The following is a 24213-nucleotide window of genomic DNA, read 5'->3' on the forward strand; positions in this document are numbered from 1 at the left end:
TACTTGAACCGGACAGAATTCAGTCCGTCAGATTTGTTTTTCGATTTTGAGGGCCTTAACGATCACCAAATTGGCTGAAATTTTGCAGAGATGATCTACACAAGATGATCTAGATATGTCTAGAAGGAAGTTTGAGGAAATTCGATCGAAAAGTGGTGCAAAAATGGAAATCCGCACCAAAAAATCGGTGCGGACGTCCGCAGCTGAGAAAATCTCTATATATATATACACACATATAGATTTGTTTGTTTATTTAATTTTGGCTGTCACATGCAGGTAATTGTTGGTATAGGAGCAAAACCTGCTGTCGGCCCTTTTGAAAAAGCAGGTTTGGATTCCAATGTTGGTGGTATACAGGTACCCTTTTGAATTTACGCTGCCACAGTTGTTTCCTGAGCATGTTAGCTGTTTACATCCATTTAAGCGTACATAGAGTTATGAATCATGCATATTTAACTACCATAACCTTGGATAAGAAATACGAGGAGTATTGTAATCATGTCTATATAGGCTTTTATTTTGTGCTACTTTTATGTCATCACAGGTTTGAAATTCCAACTACAAAGCTATTATTTCTGCCAAGAATAGTATTAAATTATATCCTGGTTTAGGAATATTTGATTCAAATTTGATTACCATGATCTGTAGAATGTGTATTTACTTATTCTTTTATCTGTAATTGTAAACCAAGGTTGACGGTCTGTTCCGGACAAGTGTACCTGGAATCTTTGCAGTTGGAGATGTTGCAGCTTTCCCATTGAAGGTACATTTGTCTTTAATTATATGCAGAATTTCTTTCCTTTGGATATTAATTGAAAATATCTTACCACTGAACAGATGTACAATCGTATAGCACGGGTGGAACATGTAGATCATGCTCGTCGATCTGCACAGCATTGCATTAAAGCCTTACTGACTGCACAAACTCACACGTAAGTTGGACTCCATATTTGTAGTCTAATCTTTCATCTTTAGGATATTAGAATTATTTCAGCTTTCAAGCTGCTATGTGCCAAGGCTTCTTTGTTGATGATATGAGTTACTGCATAATGTCCCAGATATGACTATCTTCCATCGTTCTACTCGAGGGTATTTGAGTATGAAGGAAGCCCGAGGAAAATATGGTGGCAATTTTATGGGGACAATGGTAAGCACATGTGATGCTTGATTCTTTTGTATATCTACATTATGTTTTTGTTATCGGATGATCTCAGTTAGTTCTTTTGTACTTAACACCGCTTTCGTTTTCTTCAACAGTTGGAGAGACAGTTGAAGTTGGGAATTTTGATCCTAAGATTGCAACTTTCTGGATAGATTCGGGTAATATATATTTCTGTGTGCGTACATGTACTGGTGAGTTTAATTACAGCTGATATTCTAATTTTATTCTTGCTTCACTTCAGGTAAACTGAAAGGTGTTCTTGTTGAAAGCGGAAGCCCTGAGGTACTTTCTTAGTCTATTTATTTCTTTAGTCAGACAAGATACATAGATGGGTCTAGAAGCAATGAACCCAAAACTTGTCCTTGGAGGGAGTTTCAGTTTTTGGATATCAGTAAAGATAGAAGAGTCATGATAATGGGAAACCGTTACATGAATTAATTTTAGTATAAGAGTGAGCCTGCGACAAAAATTTGGTGGAATTCTGTATGTTATCACTGTTAATAATACCCAAATAGGAAAAAGTTTAACAATAAGGGGAATCAGTCATACATTAGTAAATGGTTGTTAAAAGTTTGAAACACCATATGTAAAATGGAAATTTGTGTGTGTGTGATATCATTCTCTGCATGGTTCTAACACCTCGTTTTGCTTCTTAAGGAATTTCAACTGCTTCCAAAACTGGCAAGGAGCCAGCCTCTTGTTGATATAGCCAAACTCCAGAATGCGTCTTCAGTTGAGGAGGCACTAGCCATTGTCGGGTCATCATTACAGGTTGGAGCTGCAGTATAGTCTGGAAAAGCGCTGCTTACTTATACATCGTCCATCATAAGATTCATAATCCCCTGAGTTTTGCATGGATACACAACAATGTTTCAGTTGGGGATAAATACCTGTTTCCACATGTTAGCGAGCTTCATTGTTTGAGCCTCAGCTCTTGGTGAAAGTGCACTGATATATTTATCGAATAATGCAATTGTGAACAGGTTCATTACTTGGTTAATGTTGTTAGTCAAAATTAGTTACAGACAATAAAAGGAGCTATGGAGCTGTAGTTGTAAACGGTCGTTGTTGCTCAGCATAATAAATTCGATTGCAACATTTAGTGGACTCGAGTTTTGTTTCAACTTGACCTGACGATTCATTAGTCGCTTATGATCTTGAAGCATTTAGCCATGACTGATTATAAAACTTCAGCAGAGTTAAGAGTATATACAACTGAAAACTAAAAAACAAGAACTAGAAATATTCTGGTTTATATGATTGTCATACTCTTGTGAGTTTTGTCTATAATGATTAATTTGATCTTTCTCTTAAATAATGAAACAGTTGAAACAGGGTTAGCAGATGACATCAGTGCTTTGCTTATGATAGATATAGATGTAGAAACGATGATGCCCTTTTGGTTACCCTCGCTGGTTTTGATAGGGACACAAAAAACGTATATAAATTAGTGAAGAAATATAGAATAAAAATGTGGAGTAGATGATTGTAGGCATCATAATCCCAATTGCAGACTCAATAAAATTCATTATTAATTTGGGTTTGCAATATTTAAGTAATATGAAAGGGACCTAATCAAGTGGAAGTTTTCTTTGATGAAATTAAGCCTGAAACATATAAAAGACTTGTTGTTAGTATCGATCAGAGACTGGTTTTTATCTTCCAGAGAAATTTTTTTATGCTGACTTTCCACTTTCCTGATCTCATGTCAAAGAAGTCGGTTCTTGAATTTGCTTCAAATGGTTTATTTCCATACGGATCAATAATTCATAGCTCAGAGTCTTGACATAGAAATTATATGCATTAGTTTAGGACAAGGATGTGAGTGCCTGTGAAACGTTGATGGTTGTTCTCTTATTTTAACTACTATGTGTCTATCACTCTATGTTACATTTTCAGCAAACCAGAAAGACATATTAAAAGGACCCCCAACACAAACAAAAACAATAGGCTCGTAATGAAACTGAGGCTTAGTTTGGTATTGTGGTTTAAAAATTTAATTTTTAAAAACTCAGTTTTAAATAAGCTATACCTTAAAAGTGTTTTTTAAAATCGTGGTTATTTGAACTAAAAAGTTTTGGATAAACACGTTTTAAGATTTTAGCAAACAGAAAATATATCCAAAATGATGATTATAAGTGATTTTAATTCTAAAAACTCAATATCAAACTAGCCCAGAATCATGAAAGACTACCTAATTATTACCATAGATGTTAGAGGACAACTACAGTGATGTGATCCATCGAGCTCATGCCAAAGGTCCAAAGCCGATGAAGAAGAGTTTCATTCCTCGACTTTTCCAACACGACACAACAAGTAGGTCGAAATGTAGACACGCATTTCAGGCACAAATGAAGCACAGCAATAAGAGCATTCACAATGACTCGGTCCAACCAAAGCTTCTCACGTCCAACCATGATTGCTGCCTTGCCAAGCAAGTATTTCAATCTCAGACTTAACTTTTTGTTGCTTGGCTTTATACATCAAACCCCTTTAATTGGCTCACAGAGTCATAGGTCACTCCGTCTTCCACGAAAGCTTAGTCTTCCATAGAAAAAGTCTCCATTTCTTCTTCTTCTTCTTCTTCTTCTTTTTCTGCTTCTTCCTCGTAAAAACCATCTGCTTTTCTCTTTGTTTATAGCTGGTCTCTTTGTTTATACTAGCTAGTCTTCGTCAGATCTTACAGAAATGAAGGTGCAGTTTCCTAACCAATCTTGATGCTCAAGTTTCATTTCTTAATTTTGTTAGTCCAAAACCAAAGTTTTATATGATCGTTTCATAGACCTTGGTTTTATTATTTTCTCAGTGTTCTTGTTGTGTCTGTTATAACTTTCAAGTGACAAGTTTCTCTTTTCTTTTATCTGTTGCAGAAGGTGGTACTCAAACTTGATTTGCACAATGACAAGGAGAAGCAGAAGGCGTTGAAAGCAGTGTCTAGCCTTTCTGGTATGATCTGGTTATGCTTATGCAGATCAATTATACATGAATATTTTTTACCCTCTTCAATATGCAATCATGCATTGATTTTACTGCTTCAATCATTGACTTTGTCTCATGAATATGAATCTTTTTCGATTGGTACTTTCCGAATATGTTTGCTCTTTGCATATGCTTAATGTCTCTGTTTCTCCTCTGTTCTTTGATTTTTGCAGGCATTGATTCCATCGCTATGGACATGAAAGAGAGGAAGTTAACTGTGACTGGCAATATCGATCCGGTTGATGTGGTGAACAAGTTGCGGAAAGGTAACTGGCACACTGAGATTTTGACAGTTGGGCCAGCCAAAGAAGAGAAGAAAGATGATAAGAAAGATGGAGGAGCTAATAAGAAAGATGATGATAAGAAGAAGGAAGATGAAAAGAAGAAGCAGGACCCTAATCAACAAATTGCTGAACTTGTGCGAGCCTATCAAAACTATAATCCACATATGACGAAGTACTACTATGTGCAGAGCGCAGAAGAAAACCCAAATGCATGTGTTATTTCTTAATTAATTGAGGATCTGGGAGGTGTTTATAAAGCAAAGACAGATTATATATGGTGGTGGTGTGTACATTACAAGTAAAATTAGCTTAAATAAGTGTTTGAGGTTAATTACTGCATTTTGGTACTGAGATTGAAACTTGGTTTCAGTTTTGCTGTTAATGGTGTTGGTATGAATTGATTAAGCTAATCAATGAAATCCATCTTTCTTTTTCCAGAATAATTTTGCTGACAACTCCATATACCTAACCTTCATCAAATTTATGTTTTGTTTTGAGTTGTTCTGATCTCTCAACTTCTTATGATTGCTTGTTGGAGTTGTGGATGACAATATTCACGGTATTTTTGAAATATTATTCATCATCTGGCTCATTTAAATAAAAGATGGGAATTTTTTTTTTTCCTTTTTTGTGAAGGACTTCTAGATGATATATATTTTACTTTTTTTCCCTAGGGGAGTAGCTTACACGTTGAATTAAATTATTGAAAATCTTTAGATCAAGAAATTTGACTTCAATGTAGTTCTGATCTAGAGTGATCATGAAAGTGTAACTAAATGTATGATTGTCTAAAGTCTAGGATGGTCTAGAGAAGACCATAAGGTCGGTGGCTTACAACAAGGTCGGTTAATGACCTCTATATATATGTTACTCAAAGCCTTTAGCCTTCCCTCCTCTGTTTCAAATTTAGTGTCATACTAAACCTCCTTTCCCAACCTTGGCTCCTACATAAACCATCCTAAACATTTCGTCCTAGCCCATCACCTACTAAATACTTCCGCACATAACCAACCATTTCTAACAGTGGTATCAGAGCCGCTTCTAAAAACTATCAGGTACATTTCCTCTTCTGATGAAAATCATAGTTTTGATTGGAAGAAGCTGACAAGGCAGTATGGAGGAGGTTTTTGGAGATACAGTCGAAGAAAGAGTATCAGTGTCGATGACTAACTGAAGGCTTGGCCACTGTCAGTAGATAGCTAGTCAGGTCCATCATTTTGCATAAGAAAAAGCTGGGTGTTTCTAATGTTTACGTAGTACATTGCATTAGCACATAACCATGGGTATGAAGCGTATGCTGCTGTTGTGCGGGAACTAGCTGATGAAATGAGTAGGAAAAAAAAAAAAAAAACCAAGTACTGCATCTGGTCTAGCCGAATGATGTTTCTCCTATCTGTTTGCTTATTTCCATTTTGCAGTCCTTATTTCTTTAGCTCTTTCCTATATTCTCTCTGCTAGCTTCCTGTAGTGCAGCACTGATCCCCTGGTCAGGTGGTTAGTAGCTGACCAGGTGATCAGCACCGCCTGTTGTGATATGTAGTCGCATAGCTGCGCACGGCTCGCAGCCAACTCGGGCATAAGCAGCGAGATTGCATTGTTGCAATTTAGGACCAATCGGAAATGGAGTGACTCCTTTCTCAACCTTATTCAAGTTCAGTAAACAAAACCCTCGATGCGAGATCGGAAGTTGTTCCTTCCGGCAGGAGGTGTGGTCGAAACGGCGGCTATAAGGCTGATGGCAGATTCACAAATGCTGCTCCTAGGGTTCGATTTTGGGCTTGGTGGGGCTATTGGGTCTTATTTTCATTTTGGAGATCAGGGCTTGGGCTTTGGCCCTTCTGACTGGACTTGAATCTAAAGTCTGGTTGGATTGGGTCTTCATGGCCCAAAGAATTTATCAAGCTTGATTTAGAGATCGACAAGAAGAAATGGATGCTGTTGTCAAGTTTATTACTCTTCGGTGTCTATTAGTCTTCTTGTTTTTGGTTTAATGTCTCAAAAGATGGATGTTCTTTGAGTTTATGTTTTTTAGTATGTTAGTGTGAGGAGCGTATTAGGATAGTTTTTTCTTCTAAGCGGTAATATTTTCTGACGGCCAGACACTGATATGTAATCGTTGTAATGTTCGCTGAACTTCATTAATGGATGACCTCTTTATCAAAAAAAAAAATAAAAAAATAAACCCAATCGGCAGGTACATAATATTGTTCCGATCCCCCTTTGTGAAGAACCTGACGAAGTAGACATGCAACGGTTGCCTAGGAGTTTCTGTACATAACACCAAAAATTAAAAGCTATCTGTTCGGGTATGACGTGAATTTCTTGGGTGCATACCCCAGATAGCAGCTCTCCCATAACTATATGATCTCCTGTCGGTCCGTCTCACCTCACATTATATTGCAAGAGGCACTATTCTATAGCAGTCAACGTTCTTCTGGTTTTATTTTATTAAGAAAATGAGCTAGCAAGCTAGTCTATTGATATGTAAAACTGTCTTGACCATGTCAAAGGTGGATCGTAGCTAGAGCAGCCAACAAAGAACTTTGATTGATCGAGGCTAATGAAATTATTGGTGTCATATATGAATGTTCTTTTCCACAAGTATCTAGTATATTTCACATATTGGTGTACAAAAATGAAGTGAAAGCACTCAAAACTCTTTGATGGGAAATCATTACAAACTAAGACAAACTATTCCGCTGAATCGGAAAAAGAAAAAACCTGCAATCTGCAGGTAAGAAAACATTGCATGTATTGACTAGCTTCTAATTAGGTGGCATACCTAGTCTTAGTTATTTCTTGTGTTATTTTAGCTAGCAATTAACCTAGAGTATTGAAATATAGGAACCAATTAAGAGAAAACATGCGTATCAATGATTCTAGCTGCATAACTAAATGGAGATGATCATCACTTCTCTAAGTGGCTCGAACAAGAGGTGACTGAGGAATAGGGGAATGCGGTGACATGTTGACCTCATCGAATCTTCGATAATTATTGAAGCTGAGACTCAGCTTCTTACTTTGCCAGCAGTTCTTCTTCTTCTTCATTGCGACCACAGCTGCCTCCTTGTCTTGAAGCACAAAGTTTCTGATTCTTTCCAAAGCAACGTCCATGGTCTGGTCATCCATGTTGGCAAAGCAAACCCTGAACCAACCTGGTTGGGGGCAATGAAAAGAAACACCGGGTGACACATTGAGCTTAACTTCATAGATTATGGTTCTCCACAATGCCATTTCTGCTTCAAAAGTCTGCTCCTTTAGATGTTTGTGCAAGTCCATCCACACAAACAAGCCACCATTGCTCTTCAAACAAGTAGTACCTTGTTCCTCAAGTCCCTCAGTGAGTCTTGTGTGCCTTGCTTCCAACCTCTTAGCACTTTCTACAATGAATCTATCCACAAACTCATTGTCTGATAGCATGGATGCAATTAGACGCTGAGTTTGCGTAGAAACCAACCCGAAACTCGACATCTTTCGCGCGCAGTTCACTACTGCATCATTGTATGAGTACACTATTCCTACCCTAAAGCCAGGGAACCCCATGTCTTTGGAAAGACTGTAGACAATGTGAACCAGGTCGCGGTTGCATACGACATCTTCTTCCTCGAGTATTTCAGCAATGCTGATGAACCTAGGCTGAGTGAACACAGTGGCAGCATAGATCTCATCACAGACTAGGTGGATGTTCTTCTCATTGATGAAAGTCACTAAGCTCTTAAGAGTCTCTCTGTCTAGGATTGTGCCTAGTGGGTTTGAGGGGTTGGTAATGAGCAAGCCTTTAACTCTGATGTTGGCCTTTTGAGCTTTCTCATAGGCATCTTCCAAGGCTGCTCTCGTGATCTTGAAATTGTTTGAGCTTTCGCAAGCCACTGGAAGAAGCTGTACCCCAGTTCGCCATCTCAAATCTCTATCGAATCTGCAATGAAGTACAAAAACTTATTTAGCAAAGCAACTCATGAAAAATATATCAACTGCTATGAATAAATTCTATTCTACTACTAAGCATGGAATCCAACGTCGAGAACTAGTGACGTATTTGGTGCAGTTAGCTAGCTACTATATGAAGATAGGTGCAATTACACAGTTGTAACGTACTGTCGTTTTAGATGAACAAGTCACAAATGGTCCTATTTTTCCTGAGGCATCTTTCATCTTTGTCAAAAGAGGTAGATGATGGCAATTAGTATACGAAGATCGTTTTCATGCCCCCATCAATAATTCAAGCTAGTCCAAGGACACATACGGATGGCATTAAAGTAAGGGTCAACTCAGTCTCTTTCATTGCTAATTTCTCATATAATTTTAGGCAACTGGCCTCAATTAGTTTAGTTTTTCCTGTCTTAGTTGGATCAAAGTCAATCTTAGAAAGATAAACTTAATCAGCAAGCTTACGCTGGATAATAAGGAACTGGCACCATAAATGCCTCTCCGGGATCAGCCAAGCAAAAGGCAATCATCTCATTAGCTCCGGTTGCGCCTCCGCTCATAACAATGCGGTCAGGGTTGAATGTGACTCGATTTCCTCTCACTTTTCCCATGAAATTTGCAACAGCCTGTGGAGTTTCAAGAAATAATTAACTTTGTTAATTTATATTGGACTAAAGTTATTTTGTTAAGATTGTGTAGTGAGTTAACAAGTGATGCTAAGAAAGTTTTATGGATGTTGATCAATGCATACATTTCTGAACTCTGGCAAGCCATGATAGTCTTGAAAGATGGCTGTGTCCTTGAATTCTTTTGCTCCTTGTGCTGTGCAAATGGAGGCTTCTGGGTTTTTCAGAACCCATTCTTGGATCAGATCAAAAGAAAGCTGCATACAGAAGAAACCAATTAGTGAAAAGCCAAGAGATGATATGTTGCTTGTAATACAAGGTTTCTGGTTTCAAATTTCTTACTTGATTTTCTGCAAGACCCATCTGAATAACCCCTTGAGGGTTGGTGGTGGGATGGTAAGGATCACTATCAAAGGCCTTCCAGCCATCAAAATATGGAGTGTTTTCGCTGTCTCCGGTGCCGGTTGCTATCTTAGACAACAGTTGCTGTTGGTTGCTCAAAGTGAATCCCATTGTTCTTGTAATGTGCCTCAAAGATCTAACCTTTAGTGCAATGAGAATTCTACAAAGAAGGGGAAAGAGGAGCTAGCTAAATGGTCAAGTGCTTTGGGAACTTGTTGATGATGCACTGAATAGTTTTGTAGTTGAATGAAGAATACAACCTCCTGAATGTTATTTATAGATGTTAGGGATGAGGTTCTTGGTTAGATGGCTCTGATAATTAAAATAAGCGTAGGACTTTTTGTTCTTGAATGTCTGGGAAGTTTCCATGAAGATACAATTGTTGCTTCTTTGATTTTGAAAATCTCGGTGGCAGTTGGTTTGTGTTTTGAGTTTCAATCAATGTTAAACTAAGTAGATATATGGGGTTCAAATTCTAAGCCAGTTGGGGATTCGCTGTTTCATGGTCTCTTTCCCTTTATGTAAGGACAAGGCATTATTGAAGGTAGCCTTAACTGTCATCATATATGTCTCAATTCAGTCAAACCATCCAAGTGAAGTTTGTAACCAAAACGAGTTAGCTAGGTACACGGTCACAACTCACGAATTACACGGACAATTCTCTAATGATGGATGAAAAATGCGGACATGATCGACAGTCTTCGACGGATTCGAATTACAAACGATCTCAAATAGTACCATACTAACAAATTTTCGATACCATGTTAGATAATCACCAGCCTCGCGAGGTTAAGTTAAATCATGAATTATGAGGATGATTCAATAATGAATATTAAGCTTGGAAGAGTCGACTTGAACTGAAAAGGACTGCCTATTCAAACTAAAGCTTCAATTCTACTGCACTGCAAAAGATGATCGATTACAAGTTGTCAAGTGATACTTCATATCTTGGTATAAAATGTGAACGATCACTATTGAGTGATTTAGTCTCACCAAACCAGTAGGACTTTGCATCTGTGGTGGAGACCGTGGAGCCAAGAGGGGTCAATGAAATGCCCCAAAGAACCATTTTATGGGTTAGAAATTTGAAGTGTCTATAATCGATTTCATAAGCATCTTTGTGATTAAAATTTACATGGTCTCATCCGCACGTTATATTTCAAATAGTGTTCAGTTTCAAAGTAACACTTTGCTTCGTGAATCATGGTATCTAAGCTGGCTGCTGTGGAAGTGACCATAAAATACAGAGAGAAAACAGCCATGTCATATTCAAGGTGTTGTGCTTCACGATCAAGAAACAATGCGACCTTCAATGGTCTCACTTCCATAGATCACTGGGAAAAAACACCTATTATTTAATAACAGGAGCTATCAGTTTACTCGATGTTCATCTAGAATTTTCAACTTTTGGTCCCATTATATTGAATGCTACTGCTGAGACTTGAATTGCAGTTGCACCAGATCGCGATGTACGAGTGGTGGTCTGGTCTGGTAATAAGCAATACAGCCTACGACTGCAATTATTTCCACTCTGTGTTGGTTGCTGCATGCAACTCGTGTAGATTTGGTGTGGAGACTGTCCAACTACGAGCAACCTTTGAAGTTTGAAATAAATTATTTCTTTTTCCGGACATCAAAACTCAAAAAAACCGAAGAATAAATGTTGGGAGATGTTGTCGAGTTCAAATCATCATTTTACTCTCTAACTATAAGGAAAAAGAAGAAGAATGAGGAAGTTTATTACAACGTTCGTTAGGCATGTGAAAGTATATAATGACGATCATGTGTATCAAGATTTAAGGGTGCACAACTAACTGTAACTCTAATTCATAAGTGCCATGAAAAATTTGTTGTAGAAAATTAACCATTTTACCCGGCAAGTGATTTTGATAGTGGTTACTTCAGACAAAGATCTTGATAGCGAGAGTAAGAGAGGAAAATGAGGGTGGCTTTGACTTCCATTTTTCTTCGTTTATTTTAGGTCAATCATTTTTCAGTTGAGTTTGAATCTAATAAAATTGGATCAATGATTTAAACAATTGGGACCCTGTGTATGTGCAAAGATGTGAAGTTACATAATGCGCAGCTTGTGTTACAAGGGAACAGAGGATATATTGTTTCTTGTGCATAAATTTATTAGTGGCATATTTCGCTCGTCAGTTACATTTTATTTTTATTAACAAATAGGAGATCGAAAAATGATTAGAATTTTCAACTAACAAATAATGATCATCATAATTTTATTGTAGAATTCATTATGACTAAGAATGTGCAGCTTGTTTATCAGGTTTTGATGTATAAAGGTATGATTAATGAATCGAAGATGGCCTTAGCTAAAGTTGGGCATAAGGTTAGACCTCAATGTATTATATTTGATGGCTTGGTGACTTTTTTGTCAACCATATGGGTGGCTGTAAGTTGGGGTCATGGTGGCAGACTTTCTTGGTCAGCTTCAATTGTTCAAGATCAAGGACTATGTCGTTGAACCGGCTCTGCTCTTTGTTTGGTTTTCTTCCATTTCCAGTGGAAATTATTTACCGTCAAAAGTCATACATTAGAACCGTTCCTCCACGTGAGGCATTGAACACTTGAGAACATAAACAGACCCATGTGGCTTTGAACAAGTCGAGCCCCGATTAAGTGACTGGCTCTGGAATCCCTTCCCTGAAATATATTCCGATCACATTCTAGAATGGTACACAGTAAGCACCCGGTTATGGAAGGCAAGTGTTCGAGTGAGACTGCCATAGCTTGCGAGTAGTGACCCTAATCGCCTCGCAAATGTTAGCTCGAGATATCTCTACTAGTCTTATAACCAAAATAATCAAAGCAGGCTTGAACTGATGACCAAGAAACGTGAAGAAAGGCATATGTAGTTACATATTATCAGGGGTTAGGCTTAGGACTGAGCAAGAGGTAACTGAATTCAAATTTGGCAAATTAGCTGGTCTATGAAGATAGTGCATGTGCCTTACTCTGGATTTTCATGGTCAATCAAGACATTTCACATGAAACAGCCTACCTAATTTAGGCCGCACGTTGCTTTGGCTTTACTGCATACATAAGCTTCAATGGTGCAATGTGACATCATCTTGTCCAAGTAATACTATCTCCATGTTATGACTTTTCTCTCAAAGGAGCTCAGGAGAACGAAACACTATCTCCATGTTATGACTTTTCTCTCAAAGGAGCTCAGGAGAACGAAACCAACTTTACATGTATCCAGTTCCAACCAAATGCCATGAAGAGTAAGCAAATTGGTTACCTATACCAAGCAGCATAAAAGGATAGAGCCGTGATGAGATACAAATGTATTGAATCATAACTAGAATTGAAGGCTCTATTTCCTCATAAGAAGAACCACTGTATGAGCTGCAATGCTTCGATTTTCTCCTAGGCTGTCGACCTTCTCATGAGTCTTGGCTTTCAGATTCACAACAGATGGGTCGACACCGAGCAGCTTAGCCAAGTTGGCCCTCATAACCTCCTTATGTGGGCTTAATTTCGGTCTTTGAAGAATCAAGGTAGCGTCTAAATTTCCAATTTCATAACCTGCCTCGTGCATCAACCTCACCTGGAACAACCCCATACCACAGACGTTAGTTTGCATAAATTATGTCTTTACAGACACTTCTACCATTCGGTTCAAGATATGCGTTCAAGGCATTTTTTTTACCAACACACAGGCAAGAGTGAACCATGAAGGTCAGTAGACCCTACAGAACTACTACACTACACAATGGTGATGCTAACTGGAACTAAGTCCATCAAAAACTAACTTCCATGCCGGCCCTAGGATGTGACACCGAGGGCTTCTGCCCCATACCTCACACCAAACCGGTCCAAATTTTATATAAAGAAGAAGAAGAAGAAGATAAACTATAGAGAAAATTATTGAAAATGTAGACGCGTAATTATAACAAACTCAATTCTTTATCTGTGAAAGATCAACTTCACTTCAGGGCAGCCCTATTACTTTCAACCTTTACATTATTACATTATTCTTTCCAGTTCTCTTCTCAAATTGTATATGCATACAAAAAGGCCTCATTGCAGATTTGATTGCAGCCTCACTCTCACTCAAATAGTTAAAAAACTCAACTATTCGATTACTGATACCCTATCGTCATGCCTGATCAATCACACTAACCTCTACCGCTTTTATTTATCACCCCATCAAATCAGATAAAGACACTAGCTTTCATATGTCCCAATTACCCCAACTGTTACAATTCACAACAATGACACAAATTCGAAACACATAGACAATTAGAAACTACTTACAGCCTCTTTGATGAAAACAGAGGAAGAAGCACCGCGCCACTTAGGATCCGAATCCGGGAATATCTGCCCAATATCCGGGAGGCCCAACGCGCCCAGTATAGCATCCACCACACAATGAAGCAACACATCCCCTACAGTAATTATTTTTCACCAATCAGTTAAAACTAAAACAAGATTAAAAATTGAAGAATCACCGGTGAGGAACTTACCGTCGGAGTGAGCCTCGCAGCCTCGATCGTGAGGGATGTCGATGCCGCCGATGATCAGAGGGTAGCCGGGCTCCAACCGGTGCAGGTCGAACCCGTGCCCGACCCGGAAAGGAAGGGTCTTGGTGGGTGTGGCGGTGGCCGGAGCTTGGTCGACATCGACTGCGGCGGCGGAGGCGCAGAGTAGGGGTTTGGTTCTGGGCCGGGTTTGGGGTAATCGGAGAGAGGAGGTGGGGAGGTTGGAGCGGAGAAGAGAGTGGGGGAGGGACTTGGTTGTTGCGGCGGCGATTGGAGAGGCGGAGAGGGATGTGGCCGCCATGAGGATTTGAAACGACGGCGTTTTGGGGACTGTGTGTGGTGTTTGTTTAGCTGATTAGCTCACTCTGTTTTTTTGGGGTTAAAAGAGGGAGGGAGGAGGATGGGACCCACTTGGGTACACTTGTCGTAAGTGAAATCCATTTGCTCAGTGGCATATTCCTAATTTCTGGAAATATGGTATTTTTGGTATCTGAGTGTAAATTCTTGCAAGCACGACGTGTATTTACACAACAGAATCTAAACGTTTATAACAATTTATATGTTTGACCATTATATTCTTATAGTATTTTAGAAATTTAGATTTGAAAACATGAAAATGGTGAAAGATATGGTCAGGAAGAGAGTATCATCTCGGGTAACAGTGGAATGATCATTTCTCGATTTATACGCATGATGATCTATAAAGTCAAAAGAAATTTGTATGCTTAACTTATCTTAGTCGTAACTGCTTCGCATTTTAACTAAACAAGTTTATATCTTACTTCTAAGAAGAGTCGTATGGATTATCTTTGTTGCAGCAAGGTGAGGTTGTATAGGATTTTCTGTTGTTGGGAAATGATAGACATGGAAATGATGGAAATGTTCTTCTGGCCATAAAATGTGACATACTGTGTTATTTTGAGATATGCAACAATAACAGCAACTCAGCAAGGAAACATTTCAGACCCAATTACTGATACCCTCTCAGTGTATTTCTCATGTTCCATTTTCATTTTATGTGCATCGAGAATCAAATGATCCATTTGTGCTGGCTAACAAGCATCTACGACAATGAGAAATGCTAAAGCCAGTCGTGCCACTTGAGCGGATTCCAGTCACTAATGAACATGCACAAGGGGGAGCTGGCTGTAGCACAGTTCCTGCAACTGTGAACCTCCAAAACTTCTAAGAGATTACATTGAGCATATCCAAGTATGAACATAATACAAATGCCAGAGACTTAAGTGCAACGTGAAATTGATGAAAACAATAAGTGCATTGCTGTATTGCTCTCTTGTATGTTGACATATGCTGTCTTTTATCAGTTTTATGTATTTTCCAAACCCGCAGTCACGTGATACAAGCAATTTTGGGGGAAGCATGTTCTTCATTCGATTTAAATGAGCATGGAACTAACATTTGTAAAGACATATAGAACCAGAACACAAGCAAACCTTGTAACTATTCATTTTATTTGTTTAAAGCTGTAATCTAATTCGTACACGCAAGTCTACATGTCTAGTGAAGCAACTTTTACAACTAAGTGCAATCAAATACCCCTTCTATCTACGACAGGGTACAGTCTACACATCTTTTGCCTGTGACACTAATATTCACACTGATGGGAATGCTGAACTTCCAGTATCCATGTGAGAACAAATGAGCAGTTGGAAGTGATAAAGGCAGTTTTGCTTGTTAGGACTTATCTGAGACAGAACCCTTAAGTTGCTTTGATCCATGCTCTGGTAAAAGGTTTTCTGATGCAGCTCGCTTTTGTCTCAACTGCAGCAAGAAGTCATGAAAACTAGAATAAAGCTTCTCTCTTACTAATCTCAGTTGTGTGCACTTCAGCAAATGTAAGCAGTCGGAAAAAGGAGGCATAAAGGGATTAGTACCTTCTCTTCAGCATGCTGCTGATACATGTGCCTCAGAAGAATGTTCTTGGATTCAGTAGTTATCACTGCAAAGGGGTTCCAATCAGGTAAGTTTACAATTGTAAAACAACACCCCTGATGGGATCGTTCTTAAAGATCCTGAATAATGATGCAGGAACCAAATGCTCACAACAGTAAATGTGACGTCAAACAAAAGGCTATTATTAAAGCTTATTTTTTAGGTCTGAAGCTATTATTGAAGCTAAGGGATAGAAATATTTGTTCATTACCTTGATCGGGTGGCGGAAGGGTCCGGTTGTGGGTAGCATGATAGGTTGTAGGAGTCATTTTCTACAGACAGATGGAGACATGATTTTAAGAAAGAAAAAAAGCATTTACTTCCAATCACTTTGCAATCATAGCCATAAATCATGACATGCAAGCATTGATTCACATCATTTTCAAATTTTGATGAGAGACCTATGGCAAGCTATAATTAATACTTCAATTTCCCTTCTAATCTAGATTCGTGATCAGAATAAGTAGCCAATATGCTGCAGCTGTAATTATTAGTATATATGAGATATAATATGTATTCTGGTAAATGGAATCAGATATGACTTTTTCACCTCATCAACACTAAGCCAATTAGCCAAGCTGAATGATGGTTGATACCCATACTAACATGTGTCTCAGAGTATTGTTAAGCAACCTATTCACTGAGAATCCTGTTTCTCTTTACAAGGTAGGTATAAACTCTTAGCAGTTTCAATTCATTCTTTTCTTAGCAATCAGTCATACAAGAAACATAACCTTCACCTTAAACATAAATGTTGCTAAGTTGTCTTCTAGGTATAAGGAAAGGCAAAATATCTTACTAAATACAACAAAACCTTATTAAACGCATTCTATCTGGCAGACAATTCTGGAGATATTTTCTATAACAGCCATATATAGGAAGGAAAAACCTAATACGCATCTTTACAAATACTAGTTCTCCCTCTGTAACTTAGCAAGGTATTAAATGAGCTTCATGTATATGGAATATTCATCAGTAGAAGCTATAATCACTCATCATTGCCATGTAGAAGAGGTCCAAATGCCAAAATATATCAAACTGCACTTAGTTGTAACTGATGCATCTGTTTGCAAATTTCTTGTGAACTCTAAGATTTGAATACAACACTATATGTTAACTGAAGAACAAAGCTTCATTTGGCTGGAAACATTTTTAATTGTATCAATATAGTAAAAAAGAATGAAACTTTACGGAGGAATGATGATCTAATTGACATGATTGTTAACAATCACAGTAAGCCATAACTAAGATCAACACATTGTTCAATGATCAAAAGCTCAAACAGAAAATCCATCTGATAAATTCTGACTAACTCGAGCAACATAAGGGACTGTAATATATGGATTAAGCTAATCTAGTGACAATTCAAGAACTGATAAGTTCTTGGGATGCTAGAATTCTGTATTTACTTACACTATTCTTGACAAGAACCAAGATTATAGTTACTACCAGAACCCATAATTCTGATACAGTTCAAACTGGGCCTCAAAAGTTTCTTAATGCACATACCCAGAAGCCCTCATCTAGAACTGAATAAGATTACAACAAAAAGCAACCTTCTTTTCACACAACTTGGTTCAGAAAGAGCAAAACAAACAGAACTTGGCAACAAACACTACATCTTATTAAACAAGACGATTAAAGCAGAAAACTTTGACAAGAAATCAAATCAAATCAAAGATTGGTTATTGGGAGAGTGAAGACTTACAGAAGGAGTAGTGGGATCCGAGGGTCGGAGCTGGCTGAAGTTGTGAGGGTCATATGAGGGCCAGTTGCCGAACAAAGAACCCATGAAATGAAATGCAGCAAACCAAATCGGAAACAGAGAGAATGGCCTGTTGGTTTCTAGAGACAAACCCTGAATTATGCACAGAGTTGGTATCTATGAATCAATCCATGTGTGCCATTTTATATAGAGCCTACGATCCTGTTCTAATTCTTTCTTGTCCCACCACCCCTCCCCACAACAACAGCAAATATTCTTGTTCTATGGTTAAAAAAAAAGTTACAGTCTTTGAAGGAACATGAAATTGACTACATACCAAATGTTTTCTTAAATTTTCTCTAAGAATATTTTCTTAAATTTGATATAATCTTAATCTTTATTAAAATGTTGGTAAAGTTTGCAAGTTCGAACGATTCGAATCATCTATACTTCATGTTTAAAAATTAATTGTTTGAAGTACCAACAACATAACGAGAATGATGTACTTATTTTCCTTATAATAGTGATATTTCCTCTCTTTATGTGTCGTATTGAAATTCTTTAGTTACAATCTTAGCTTGATACTCTCTTTTAAGCATGTGATCTTTAATTATAACCACAAAATATGAGCATTTAAACCTAACCATTTAACAAGTGATAAAGGTAACCGTCTAACAAAAGGTGACCGACCTAAACCCACCTTAAGAAACATGTTGATGCACACATAAAAGTGATAAAACTAATGAAAACAAAAGTATAATGTCAATGTGTACGCATAAACCTATGAAAACGAAAGTATAAAAACAAAATCACATTTTCTTTTAAGAATTAGATGGGGAATAAAAGAGAGCACAATAGTGGATCAAATCAAATACTCCTCAAAAACCAAATTAATCCACACATGAAACTAAAGCACACGAAAGTATTCTATAAAAAAAATAAAAATAAAAAATAAAATCAAGGGGTGAAGGGGGTATATAAGTTGGTAAGAGAAAAACGACGTCGTATGCCGTAGCCTGACTGGCCTCCTCTATTAGGTTTGTACTAAAGCAGTTCTACAAACTCTTCTACTCCTCGACCGCCGGAACCACAGAGAGAGACGGCTGCGAATCGCAGCTCGTCGGTCGGAGTCTAACAAATCTCAGCCATGGCGGCACCGGAAGCCCCTGTCAACTATGTCGGTATTGCCAAAAAGTCCGCCGCCTTCCGCCTCATGAAGCAAATGGTACTTCCTCACATTCTTTCACTTCAAATTTTGATTCTTTTGTTGAATTAGGGTTTAATGGGATTTGAATTTAGGGCTGGGAAGAAGGTGAAGGGCTTGGGAAAGACAAGCAGGGGATCAAAGGCTATGTTAGAGTCAAGAACAAGCAGGACACTTCTGGTAATAAAAATTAAAAAATGCTTCTTTGATTTTTCTGTTTTTGTTATTTTGTTAATGAATTGGAGTCACAAAGTTTGTGTCTTTTTGGATAGGTGTTGGAGTAGAGAAGCCTAACCAGTGGGCATTCGACACAACCCAATTCGATAACATCCTCAAAAGATTGAAAGTGGTGAGCTTTTTATGTTTTATCCTTGTTGTTTAAGTTTTTGAGGTTCATGCTTTGAGAACAGGGAACTCATTTGGTTTGTTTGTTTGTTTGTTTTTTGTTGGCAGCAAGCAGCGCAACCCGGTAATGAAGATATGCGTTTAACTTAGTGATTGTTATTAACGCGTGATGTTTGATGGTTATTGTCTAACTGTAGTTTGTACGATATGTGTTTAACTTAGTGATTGTTATTAATGCGTGATGTTTGATGGTTATTGTCTAACTGTAGTTTGTACTTTGTAGTTGTTGAGGAGAAGAAGAGTGCTGAAGTGGAGAGCGATGATGATGAATTGCCTAGTCCTGTTAAGGAACCAGTTGTCAAGGTTACTCGACCACAGGGAAGGTTGGTGTGATTCTTATTGAGATTTCATTTGTTTTCATCACCAGCTGTTTTGGTAATTCTTCGTTGCATTTTGGCTGTGGTTATCAGGTATAAGAGAAGAGAAAGGGGAAAGCTTGTGGATGCTTATTCTTCCAAGGATCTTGAAGGAATCCTTGTAAGTCATAACTCGTGCAAAATCTTTCTCTTGTAAAATGAGTACACAAATTTTTGTTTATAGGGTTTGGCTGTTATGTTGGGGATTATGGTAAGATGGTGGTAATGAAAATTGGATGCAAGGTCCTGTGTTTCTAATGAGCAGACATTTTGTCATTGCTGACTGTGGTTATGCCTGCATTCTATAGGTAAAAAGGGCAGCGTCTCCAGAGATAAATTATCTTGATGATGAGTCAGACAAAGACAAGGCAACTGAGATTCAAGTTATATGTCCTGAAGGTAAATTAACCTGGAATAGATGTTCATGCAAGGAAGTTAACTGTATTCTATTTTGAATCCTGAATAGACTTCAGTTAAGGATCTACTATATGGATACAAATTCTTTTGCCTTCAAATTTAGTGATGCATATTTAGGTTACCTGATGGTCCACACTTTTCGTACTAATGTCGCCGTTGATCAATCTTTGTTGAGACTTGAGAGAGCATGAATGTTTTGCCATCTAATTTGACCCATGCCTACTCTATGTATATCCCAAGAGATTTTGTTACCCAGAAGTTGGGCATTTAACAATTGATGTACAATGAGGCATTATTGATACATTTTTAGGTCAATGGATGATTAGTTTTACAGGAATGTCTTTTCCTGTGCAAAATTGAGGCACAGAATACTTGTTGGTCTTACTATTTAGCTGGCATAGAACCTTTTTTCTGGTCCTTTTTCGTGTAATGATCTTGTTTTGCTCACAGAAACCACATGCAAAGAGATTCCTCCAAATTGGTGGGGACATAAATATGGGTTCGTCCCTGGGGGTTTGCTTGGAGCAGAATTGAAAAGAAGGAAGTTAGAAAATTCTCAAGCGAATGAGAGAAAAATGTTTTATGAGGATGATCAAGTAAATTTATACAATCTTGTTCAGGTATGTGCTGTCCTGGTTCTGTTGGATCTTTGTTTCCTTAACTTGTTTTGCCTGCTGTAAATAGTATCATGGTTGTATCTCAATGCAATTACTTTTGCTGCCTCATGCTTATAGCTTATGAGAAGTTATTAAATAGAAGTGGGGCATGTTTGGAGTTGTGTCAACAGTATGACAATGTATGTGGTGCCTTGCATGTTCAGGACAAATCTACAACTGGAAAGCAAGGACTGGGCATTAAGGACCGGAAAAAGAAAGTAGCTGGTTGCTTCTTTGAGGGGAAAAAGACATCATTCGATGATAGTGATGATGAAGATTCTGCTGATCCTAGCTCTCCCATTGAAGACAAACAAGATGGCTCTTTAGAAATGGGAAGTAGCAACGAACCAAAAGTGAAGCTGAAAAAGCTTTGTAAGCAGCTTATTTGTCAGGTGAGTCCTTTAAGATTGTTTATTTGAATTTTGATTTTCAAAATCTCTCCCGCACTAATTAATAGCCTTTTCCAGGCACCTGGAGCGTCATTAAAACTGAAAGCATTGAAAGCTTTGATTGATGAACGTTCATCTTCTGTTTTCTCCGACTTTTCTTCAAAAAGAGATGCTCTTGCTTACTTGAAAACAAAGGTAGAGGCACCATGAACTATTGAGCAGTATTCTTATGTTACCACAAATTGATTTTCTTTCTTATTAACTATTGGCTAAGTTAATAATCTCTTGTTTGGACTGCAGCTGGAAGGCAGCACAAAGTTTATCGTGGAAGGGAAAAAGGTAAGTCTCAGATCAAAGGCAGCATGAAGATTTTGGTAGAATTGAGTTTATACTATTTTTCGTTTGCCAATTTTGGGACTTTTGCGGCGTGATCTGCACATTGCAGCTGAGCCTAGTTTATAGTTGAATTATTGAAGTATGCCCTTGCTAGTTGTAGTAATCAGTCGAAAGTAAAATCCCAAGTGTCATTTTTTTTCCTTGTGCTAAATCTGTGTCCGTATTGTAAGCAATATTACGGAAGTTGCTATTTGCTAGTTATTGTAATGGCAATAAGATACCAGTGTAAAAGTTCATTTATAACATCATTGTCTGGCCTTCTGATAACCTCAATGGCTTCTGTGAACCAAGTACTATTGTTTAAATACTATATAAATCACATATTATAAGATGAGGGGTTTCAAGCATCATCTCTGTCCATTTTGTCTGTGTGACTATCCCACTTGAAAATTGAAATAATGCTAATCCTAGATGTAATTGGCTTGTACAATTTTCTTTGCTATGAACTTTCCCAAGTAATCGTATCCATGGCAATACAGTGCTTCAATTTCTGCTCTCTGACCACTCTCAACCATCAATCGCAACTCTTCTCTGTAGCTCTCCTGCAATACAATTTAAACTCAGTTAAAGATGTTAATGTTGCTGGATATAAAGTGTTCAGGTGCAGGATATTGTAGTTAACCTGCAACATGTCCGATGATATCAAGCCTTTAGCAATTTGGATGTCCTTCGGTTTCAGTGGAACCAAAGCTTCTGCAGGTAAGAGCTCTATGTCATCAGCTCGCATTCCCAACCACTTCACATTGCAAGCTAAAACAAAAAGAGAACGTTCTTTGAATTTGTAGTTTCTTTCTGCATAACAGCAAACTATAAATATCAAATTGAACAGAAAAGTACCATATCTGTAAGCTTCCAGTCCCATCCCTATACTTCCAAACTTGAAAGTGCATAGAATAGCTAAACCAGCTGGGTTCCTTCAAGAGCAGTCCTCAATCAAAACATAAGAACTAGCAATGAAACTATTGCTGTATACACAAACAGAATAGAGAATCCATACCAGTCAACTAGTGCTAAAATTGGCAAATCAGGAAATGCACGGCTCAATTGATGAAGAAGCAGCCTGCATCAAACAATTGTCGAGGCATACGAGTTATTAGAATATCTCCAATCTAGTTGTGCAAAGCAATGGAAGTTAGCTTGTTCAGAACTTACCTTGTGGCGATGTCTGGGTACCCTTTAGCAGTGATAAGAATGCTGGGAAATTGGTTGAACACACGATCCTCAACCAGGCGCTGGTATATTGCATGCTAATCAAATAAAATCAACCTTGTTAAACCACAACAAACTTTCAGGCATCAAATCACAACCTTGGAAAACATTTACCTTCTCGACTACAATGATGTACCGCGCATCTGTTTTCATCATCAAATTATCTATCATATTCAGGTCACCAGTGATAGCATGCCCTGAAAATCCACAGGCAGCACAGTCCACAACCTCTTGGTTCGGCTCCTATAGCAAGTTTACTGATTATGTACCCTACTGCTTCAAACATTCACATTTGAAATGAAATTCATGGTGAAAAGATATAATGATACATCACCTGCAACAGCAAACGGCCGGCGATAAGTCCTCGGCTAGACGCCATGATTCCGAGGCTGTAACGGCTGCAGCGAAGCAATGCCACCACATCTGCACACACACAGCAAATTTCAATCCAATTCCAATTCCAATTTAACTAAACCTAGAAAAGATTGAACTAAATTTTAGCTTGGTACTGAAGAAACCGACCTTGGATAGTCCGATTGACCTGCGATTGCGACGAGAAATACTCCGGCGAGTCGCAAAGCAACTTGTAGAAAAGCTCCCTCTGCGTGACTCTCTTTCCTTGTCCCAAAACCTCACAGCACATCGCCATCACCTTCCACACTATCAATCGAAAATCGACACCTTATCGAAACAAAACGCAATTCAAAATCACAAAATCGATCAACAGGTAGAATCAACTGACCTCTGATGAAGGCCTTGGCGGCATTGGGGCGCATAAGCGATCTGGTACAGAACGAGTGCGTCAGGAAAATCCATGAGGTCTGAGTCACCAGGCCTTGATTGAGTCGAGTGTTGCTTGAGCTTCGAGCGACCTGGTCAAATTTGAGTCAAATGAGAGAGGAAGTTGCAGAGAGGAATTGGATTGAGGAATTTAGGGTTTTACGAGAGGGAGGTCAGAGATTGCGGGGTCCGGCGAGGTGAGGATTTTGAGGAAGTTGAGGATGGCGACTTGGATTCGAGCTATGACCTCCGGCGGAGTGAGGATGTCGGCGTAGCAGAGCTGCTGATCGGAGAAGAAGTTCAGCGCCGATTTGCAGGTGTCCTCCATTTTTTTTTGTTGGGGATTTTGGAAAGAGTGAGTGATCGTTTTAAAACTCGGAAATGCGAATCGGCGCGCCAGATATGTACCGCCACGACGTCGTTTTTTCATTCAAGATCACTATAGTCAAGGCCCAAAGATTCCCAATACGCAAGAGGCCCAAAGATTCCCAATACGCAAGAGGCCCAAAGATGAAAGTTCAAACCGCGACAAATGCTTGCAAAATTGTCTTAATTCTTAACTTTTATAATTTTCCAAGCGAAGACTATCCATTTTCGAGCTTACACAATATAGTATGGATACTTTTTGTGAAGTATTGCATCATTGAATCAACATTTTAATCATGAATTATTAATGTATCATCGTCCAGGCATGTTTGTTATATCTTATGTTACTTTTGTCATTATGAATCCAGAACGGAAGAAGGAAGACCGGCCACTAGTCTTGAGGTCACAATTCGCGAACACATTTTCTCCTAATCAAGTAAGGTTCAACATGATTGATACTTCTCCGAACCATCTCTGTTAATTCCTAGG

The 24213-nt window shown here is 38.4% G+C and overlaps 7 protein-coding genes across 7 annotated transcripts in view; 3 read left to right on the top strand and 4 right to left on the bottom strand.

Moving 5' to 3' along the window:
- LOC101291334 (monodehydroascorbate reductase, chloroplastic-like) overlaps positions 1 to 2268 on the top strand; it is a 4860-nt gene extending 2592 nt beyond the window's left edge. The window contains exons 11-17 of the mRNA XM_004298782.1: positions 277 to 357; positions 692 to 763; positions 838 to 932; positions 1059 to 1147; positions 1258 to 1320; positions 1404 to 1444; positions 1820 to 2268. Of these exons, the coding sequence (XP_004298830.1) occupies positions 277 to 357; positions 692 to 763; positions 838 to 932; positions 1059 to 1147; positions 1258 to 1320; positions 1404 to 1444; positions 1820 to 1951 (573 nt within the window). The 3' untranslated portion in view covers positions 1952 to 2268. The remainder of the gene's footprint in view (positions 1 to 276; positions 358 to 691; positions 764 to 837; positions 933 to 1058; positions 1148 to 1257; positions 1321 to 1403; positions 1445 to 1819) is intronic.
- A 1459-nt stretch (positions 2269 to 3727) lies between these two features.
- Positions 3728 to 4863, top strand: LOC101291624. The gene is made up of 3 exons (XM_004298783.1): positions 3728 to 3856; positions 4033 to 4108; positions 4315 to 4863. The coding sequence occupies exons 1-3, from the start codon at positions 3851 to 3853 to the stop codon at positions 4650 to 4652; spliced, it is 420 nt and encodes a 139-aa protein (XP_004298831.1). The 5' UTR covers positions 3728 to 3850; the 3' UTR covers positions 4653 to 4863.
- Positions 4864 to 7072: 2209 nt separating this feature from the next.
- LOC101291920 (1-aminocyclopropane-1-carboxylate synthase-like) lies at positions 7073 to 9506 on the bottom strand. Its single transcript, XM_004298784.1, has 4 exons — positions 9321 to 9506; positions 9104 to 9235; positions 8818 to 8978; positions 7073 to 8341 (listed from the first exon to the last, which is right to left on the bottom strand). The coding sequence occupies exons 1-4, from the start codon at positions 9489 to 9491 to the stop codon at positions 7342 to 7344; spliced, it is 1464 nt and encodes a 487-aa protein (XP_004298832.1). The 5' UTR covers positions 9492 to 9506; the 3' UTR covers positions 7073 to 7341.
- Positions 9507 to 12342: 2836 nt separating this feature from the next.
- Positions 12343 to 14235, bottom strand: LOC101292211 (2-C-methyl-D-erythritol 2,4-cyclodiphosphate synthase, chloroplastic-like). Its single transcript, XM_004298785.1, has 3 exons — positions 13874 to 14235; positions 13665 to 13795; positions 12343 to 12954 (listed from the first exon to the last, which is right to left on the bottom strand). Exons 1-3 carry the CDS (start codon positions 14187 to 14189, stop codon positions 12721 to 12723), a joined length of 681 nt encoding a protein of 226 aa, XP_004298833.1. The 5' UTR covers positions 14190 to 14235; the 3' UTR covers positions 12343 to 12720.
- Positions 14236 to 15188: 953 nt separating this feature from the next.
- LOC101292504 lies at positions 15189 to 17794 on the bottom strand. Its single transcript, XM_004298786.1, has 4 exons — positions 17550 to 17794; positions 16053 to 16113; positions 15784 to 15848; positions 15189 to 15670 (listed from the first exon to the last, which is right to left on the bottom strand). Exons 1-4 carry the CDS (start codon positions 17631 to 17633, stop codon positions 15584 to 15586), a joined length of 297 nt encoding a protein of 98 aa, XP_004298834.1. The 5' UTR covers positions 17634 to 17794; the 3' UTR covers positions 15189 to 15583.
- Positions 17795 to 18622: 828 nt separating this feature from the next.
- Positions 18623 to 21715, top strand: LOC101292794. The gene is made up of 11 exons (XM_004298787.1): positions 18623 to 18771; positions 18846 to 18930; positions 19023 to 19099; positions 19204 to 19219; positions 19379 to 19478; positions 19566 to 19632; positions 19820 to 19910; positions 20379 to 20548; positions 20749 to 20976; positions 21052 to 21168; positions 21274 to 21715. Exons 1-11 carry the CDS (start codon positions 18694 to 18696, stop codon positions 21337 to 21339), a joined length of 1095 nt encoding a protein of 364 aa, XP_004298835.1. The 5' UTR covers positions 18623 to 18693; the 3' UTR covers positions 21340 to 21715.
- Positions 21716 to 21776: 61 nt separating this feature from the next.
- On the bottom strand, positions 21777 to 23729 carry LOC101293092 (meiotic recombination protein SPO11-2-like). Its single transcript, XM_004298788.1, has 10 exons — positions 23522 to 23729; positions 23321 to 23450; positions 23101 to 23238; positions 22913 to 23001; positions 22693 to 22821; positions 22522 to 22616; positions 22367 to 22429; positions 22207 to 22283; positions 21980 to 22119; positions 21777 to 21923 (listed from the first exon to the last, which is right to left on the bottom strand). Exons 1-10 carry the CDS (start codon positions 23684 to 23686, stop codon positions 21777 to 21779), a joined length of 1173 nt encoding a protein of 390 aa, XP_004298836.1. The 5' UTR covers positions 23687 to 23729.
- Between the last annotated feature and the right edge of the window lie 484 nt (positions 23730 to 24213).

The sequence above is a fragment of the Fragaria vesca genome, linkage group LG5 (genome assembly GCF_000184155.1).
Source record: "Fragaria vesca subsp. vesca linkage group LG5, FraVesHawaii_1.0, whole genome shotgun sequence".
NCBI classification, from domain to species: domain Eukaryota; kingdom Viridiplantae; phylum Streptophyta; class Magnoliopsida; order Rosales; family Rosaceae; genus Fragaria; species Fragaria vesca.

What these genes read in the sequence shown, in the direction of transcription:
- LOC101291624 (XM_004298783.1), top strand. An exon ending in AGCAGTGTCTAGCCTTTCTG is followed by an intron (nt 4,109 to 4,314) that starts GTATGATCTGGT and finishes TGATTTTTGCAG; the next exon opens with GCATTGATTCCATCGCTATG.
- LOC101291920 (XM_004298784.1), bottom strand. Translation starts at nt 9,491, where the DNA reads ATGGGATTCACTTTGAGCAACCAACAGCAACTGTTGTCTAAGATAGCA. An exon ending in TGGGTCTTGCAGAAAATCAA is followed by an intron (nt 9,236 to 9,320) that starts GTAAGAAATTTG and finishes TTCTGTATGCAG; the next exon opens with CTTTCTTTTGATCTGATCCA. An exon ending in CCAGTTCCTTATTATCCAGC is followed by an intron (nt 8,342 to 8,817) that starts GTAAGCTTGCTG and finishes ACTTCATTGCAG; the next exon opens with ATTCGATAGAGATTTGAGAT.
- LOC101292211 (XM_004298785.1), bottom strand. Translation starts at nt 14,189, where the DNA reads ATGGCGGCCACATCCCTCTCCGCCTCTCCAATCGCCGCCGCAACAACC. An exon ending in CTGCGAGGCTCACTCCGACG is followed by an intron (nt 13,796 to 13,873) that starts GTAAGTTCCTCA and finishes TAATTACTGTAG; the next exon opens with GGGATGTGTTGCTTCATTGT. An exon ending in CTGTTTTCATCAAAGAGGCT is followed by an intron (nt 12,955 to 13,664) that starts GTAAGTAGTTTC and finishes GGGTTGTTCCAG; the next exon opens with GTGAGGTTGATGCACGAGGC.
- LOC101292504 (XM_004298786.1), bottom strand. Translation starts at nt 17,633, where the DNA reads ATGGGTTCTTTGTTCGGCAACTGGCCCTCATATGACCCTCACAACTTC. An exon ending in CGGATCCCACTACTCCTTCT is followed by an intron (nt 16,114 to 17,549) that starts GTAAGTCTTCAC and finishes ATCTGTCTGTAG; the next exon opens with AAAATGACTCCTACAACCTA. An exon ending in CCTTCCGCCACCCGATCAAG is followed by an intron (nt 15,849 to 16,052) that starts GTAATGAACAAA and finishes ACCCCTTTGCAG; the next exon opens with TGATAACTACTGAATCCAAG.
- LOC101292794 (XM_004298787.1), top strand. Translation starts at nt 18,694, where the DNA reads ATGGCGGCACCGGAAGCCCCTGTCAACTATGTCGGTATTGCCAAAAAG. An exon ending in AGGATCTTGAAGGAATCCTT is followed by an intron (nt 19,633 to 19,819) that starts GTAAGTCATAAC and finishes TGCATTCTATAG; the next exon opens with GTAAAAAGGGCAGCGTCTCC. An exon ending in ATTTATACAATCTTGTTCAG is followed by an intron (nt 20,549 to 20,748) that starts GTATGTGCTGTC and finishes TTGCATGTTCAG; the next exon opens with GACAAATCTACAACTGGAAA.
- LOC101293092 (XM_004298788.1), bottom strand. Translation starts at nt 23,686, where the DNA reads ATGGAGGACACCTGCAAATCGGCGCTGAACTTCTTCTCCGATCAGCAG. An exon ending in CCGGCCGTTTGCTGTTGCAG is followed by an intron (nt 22,822 to 22,912) that starts GTGATGTATCAT and finishes AACTTGCTATAG; the next exon opens with GAGCCGAACCAAGAGGTTGT. An exon ending in TACCCAGACATCGCCACAAG is followed by an intron (nt 22,430 to 22,521) that starts GTAAGTTCTGAA and finishes TGTTTGATGCAG; the next exon opens with GCTGCTTCTTCATCAATTGA.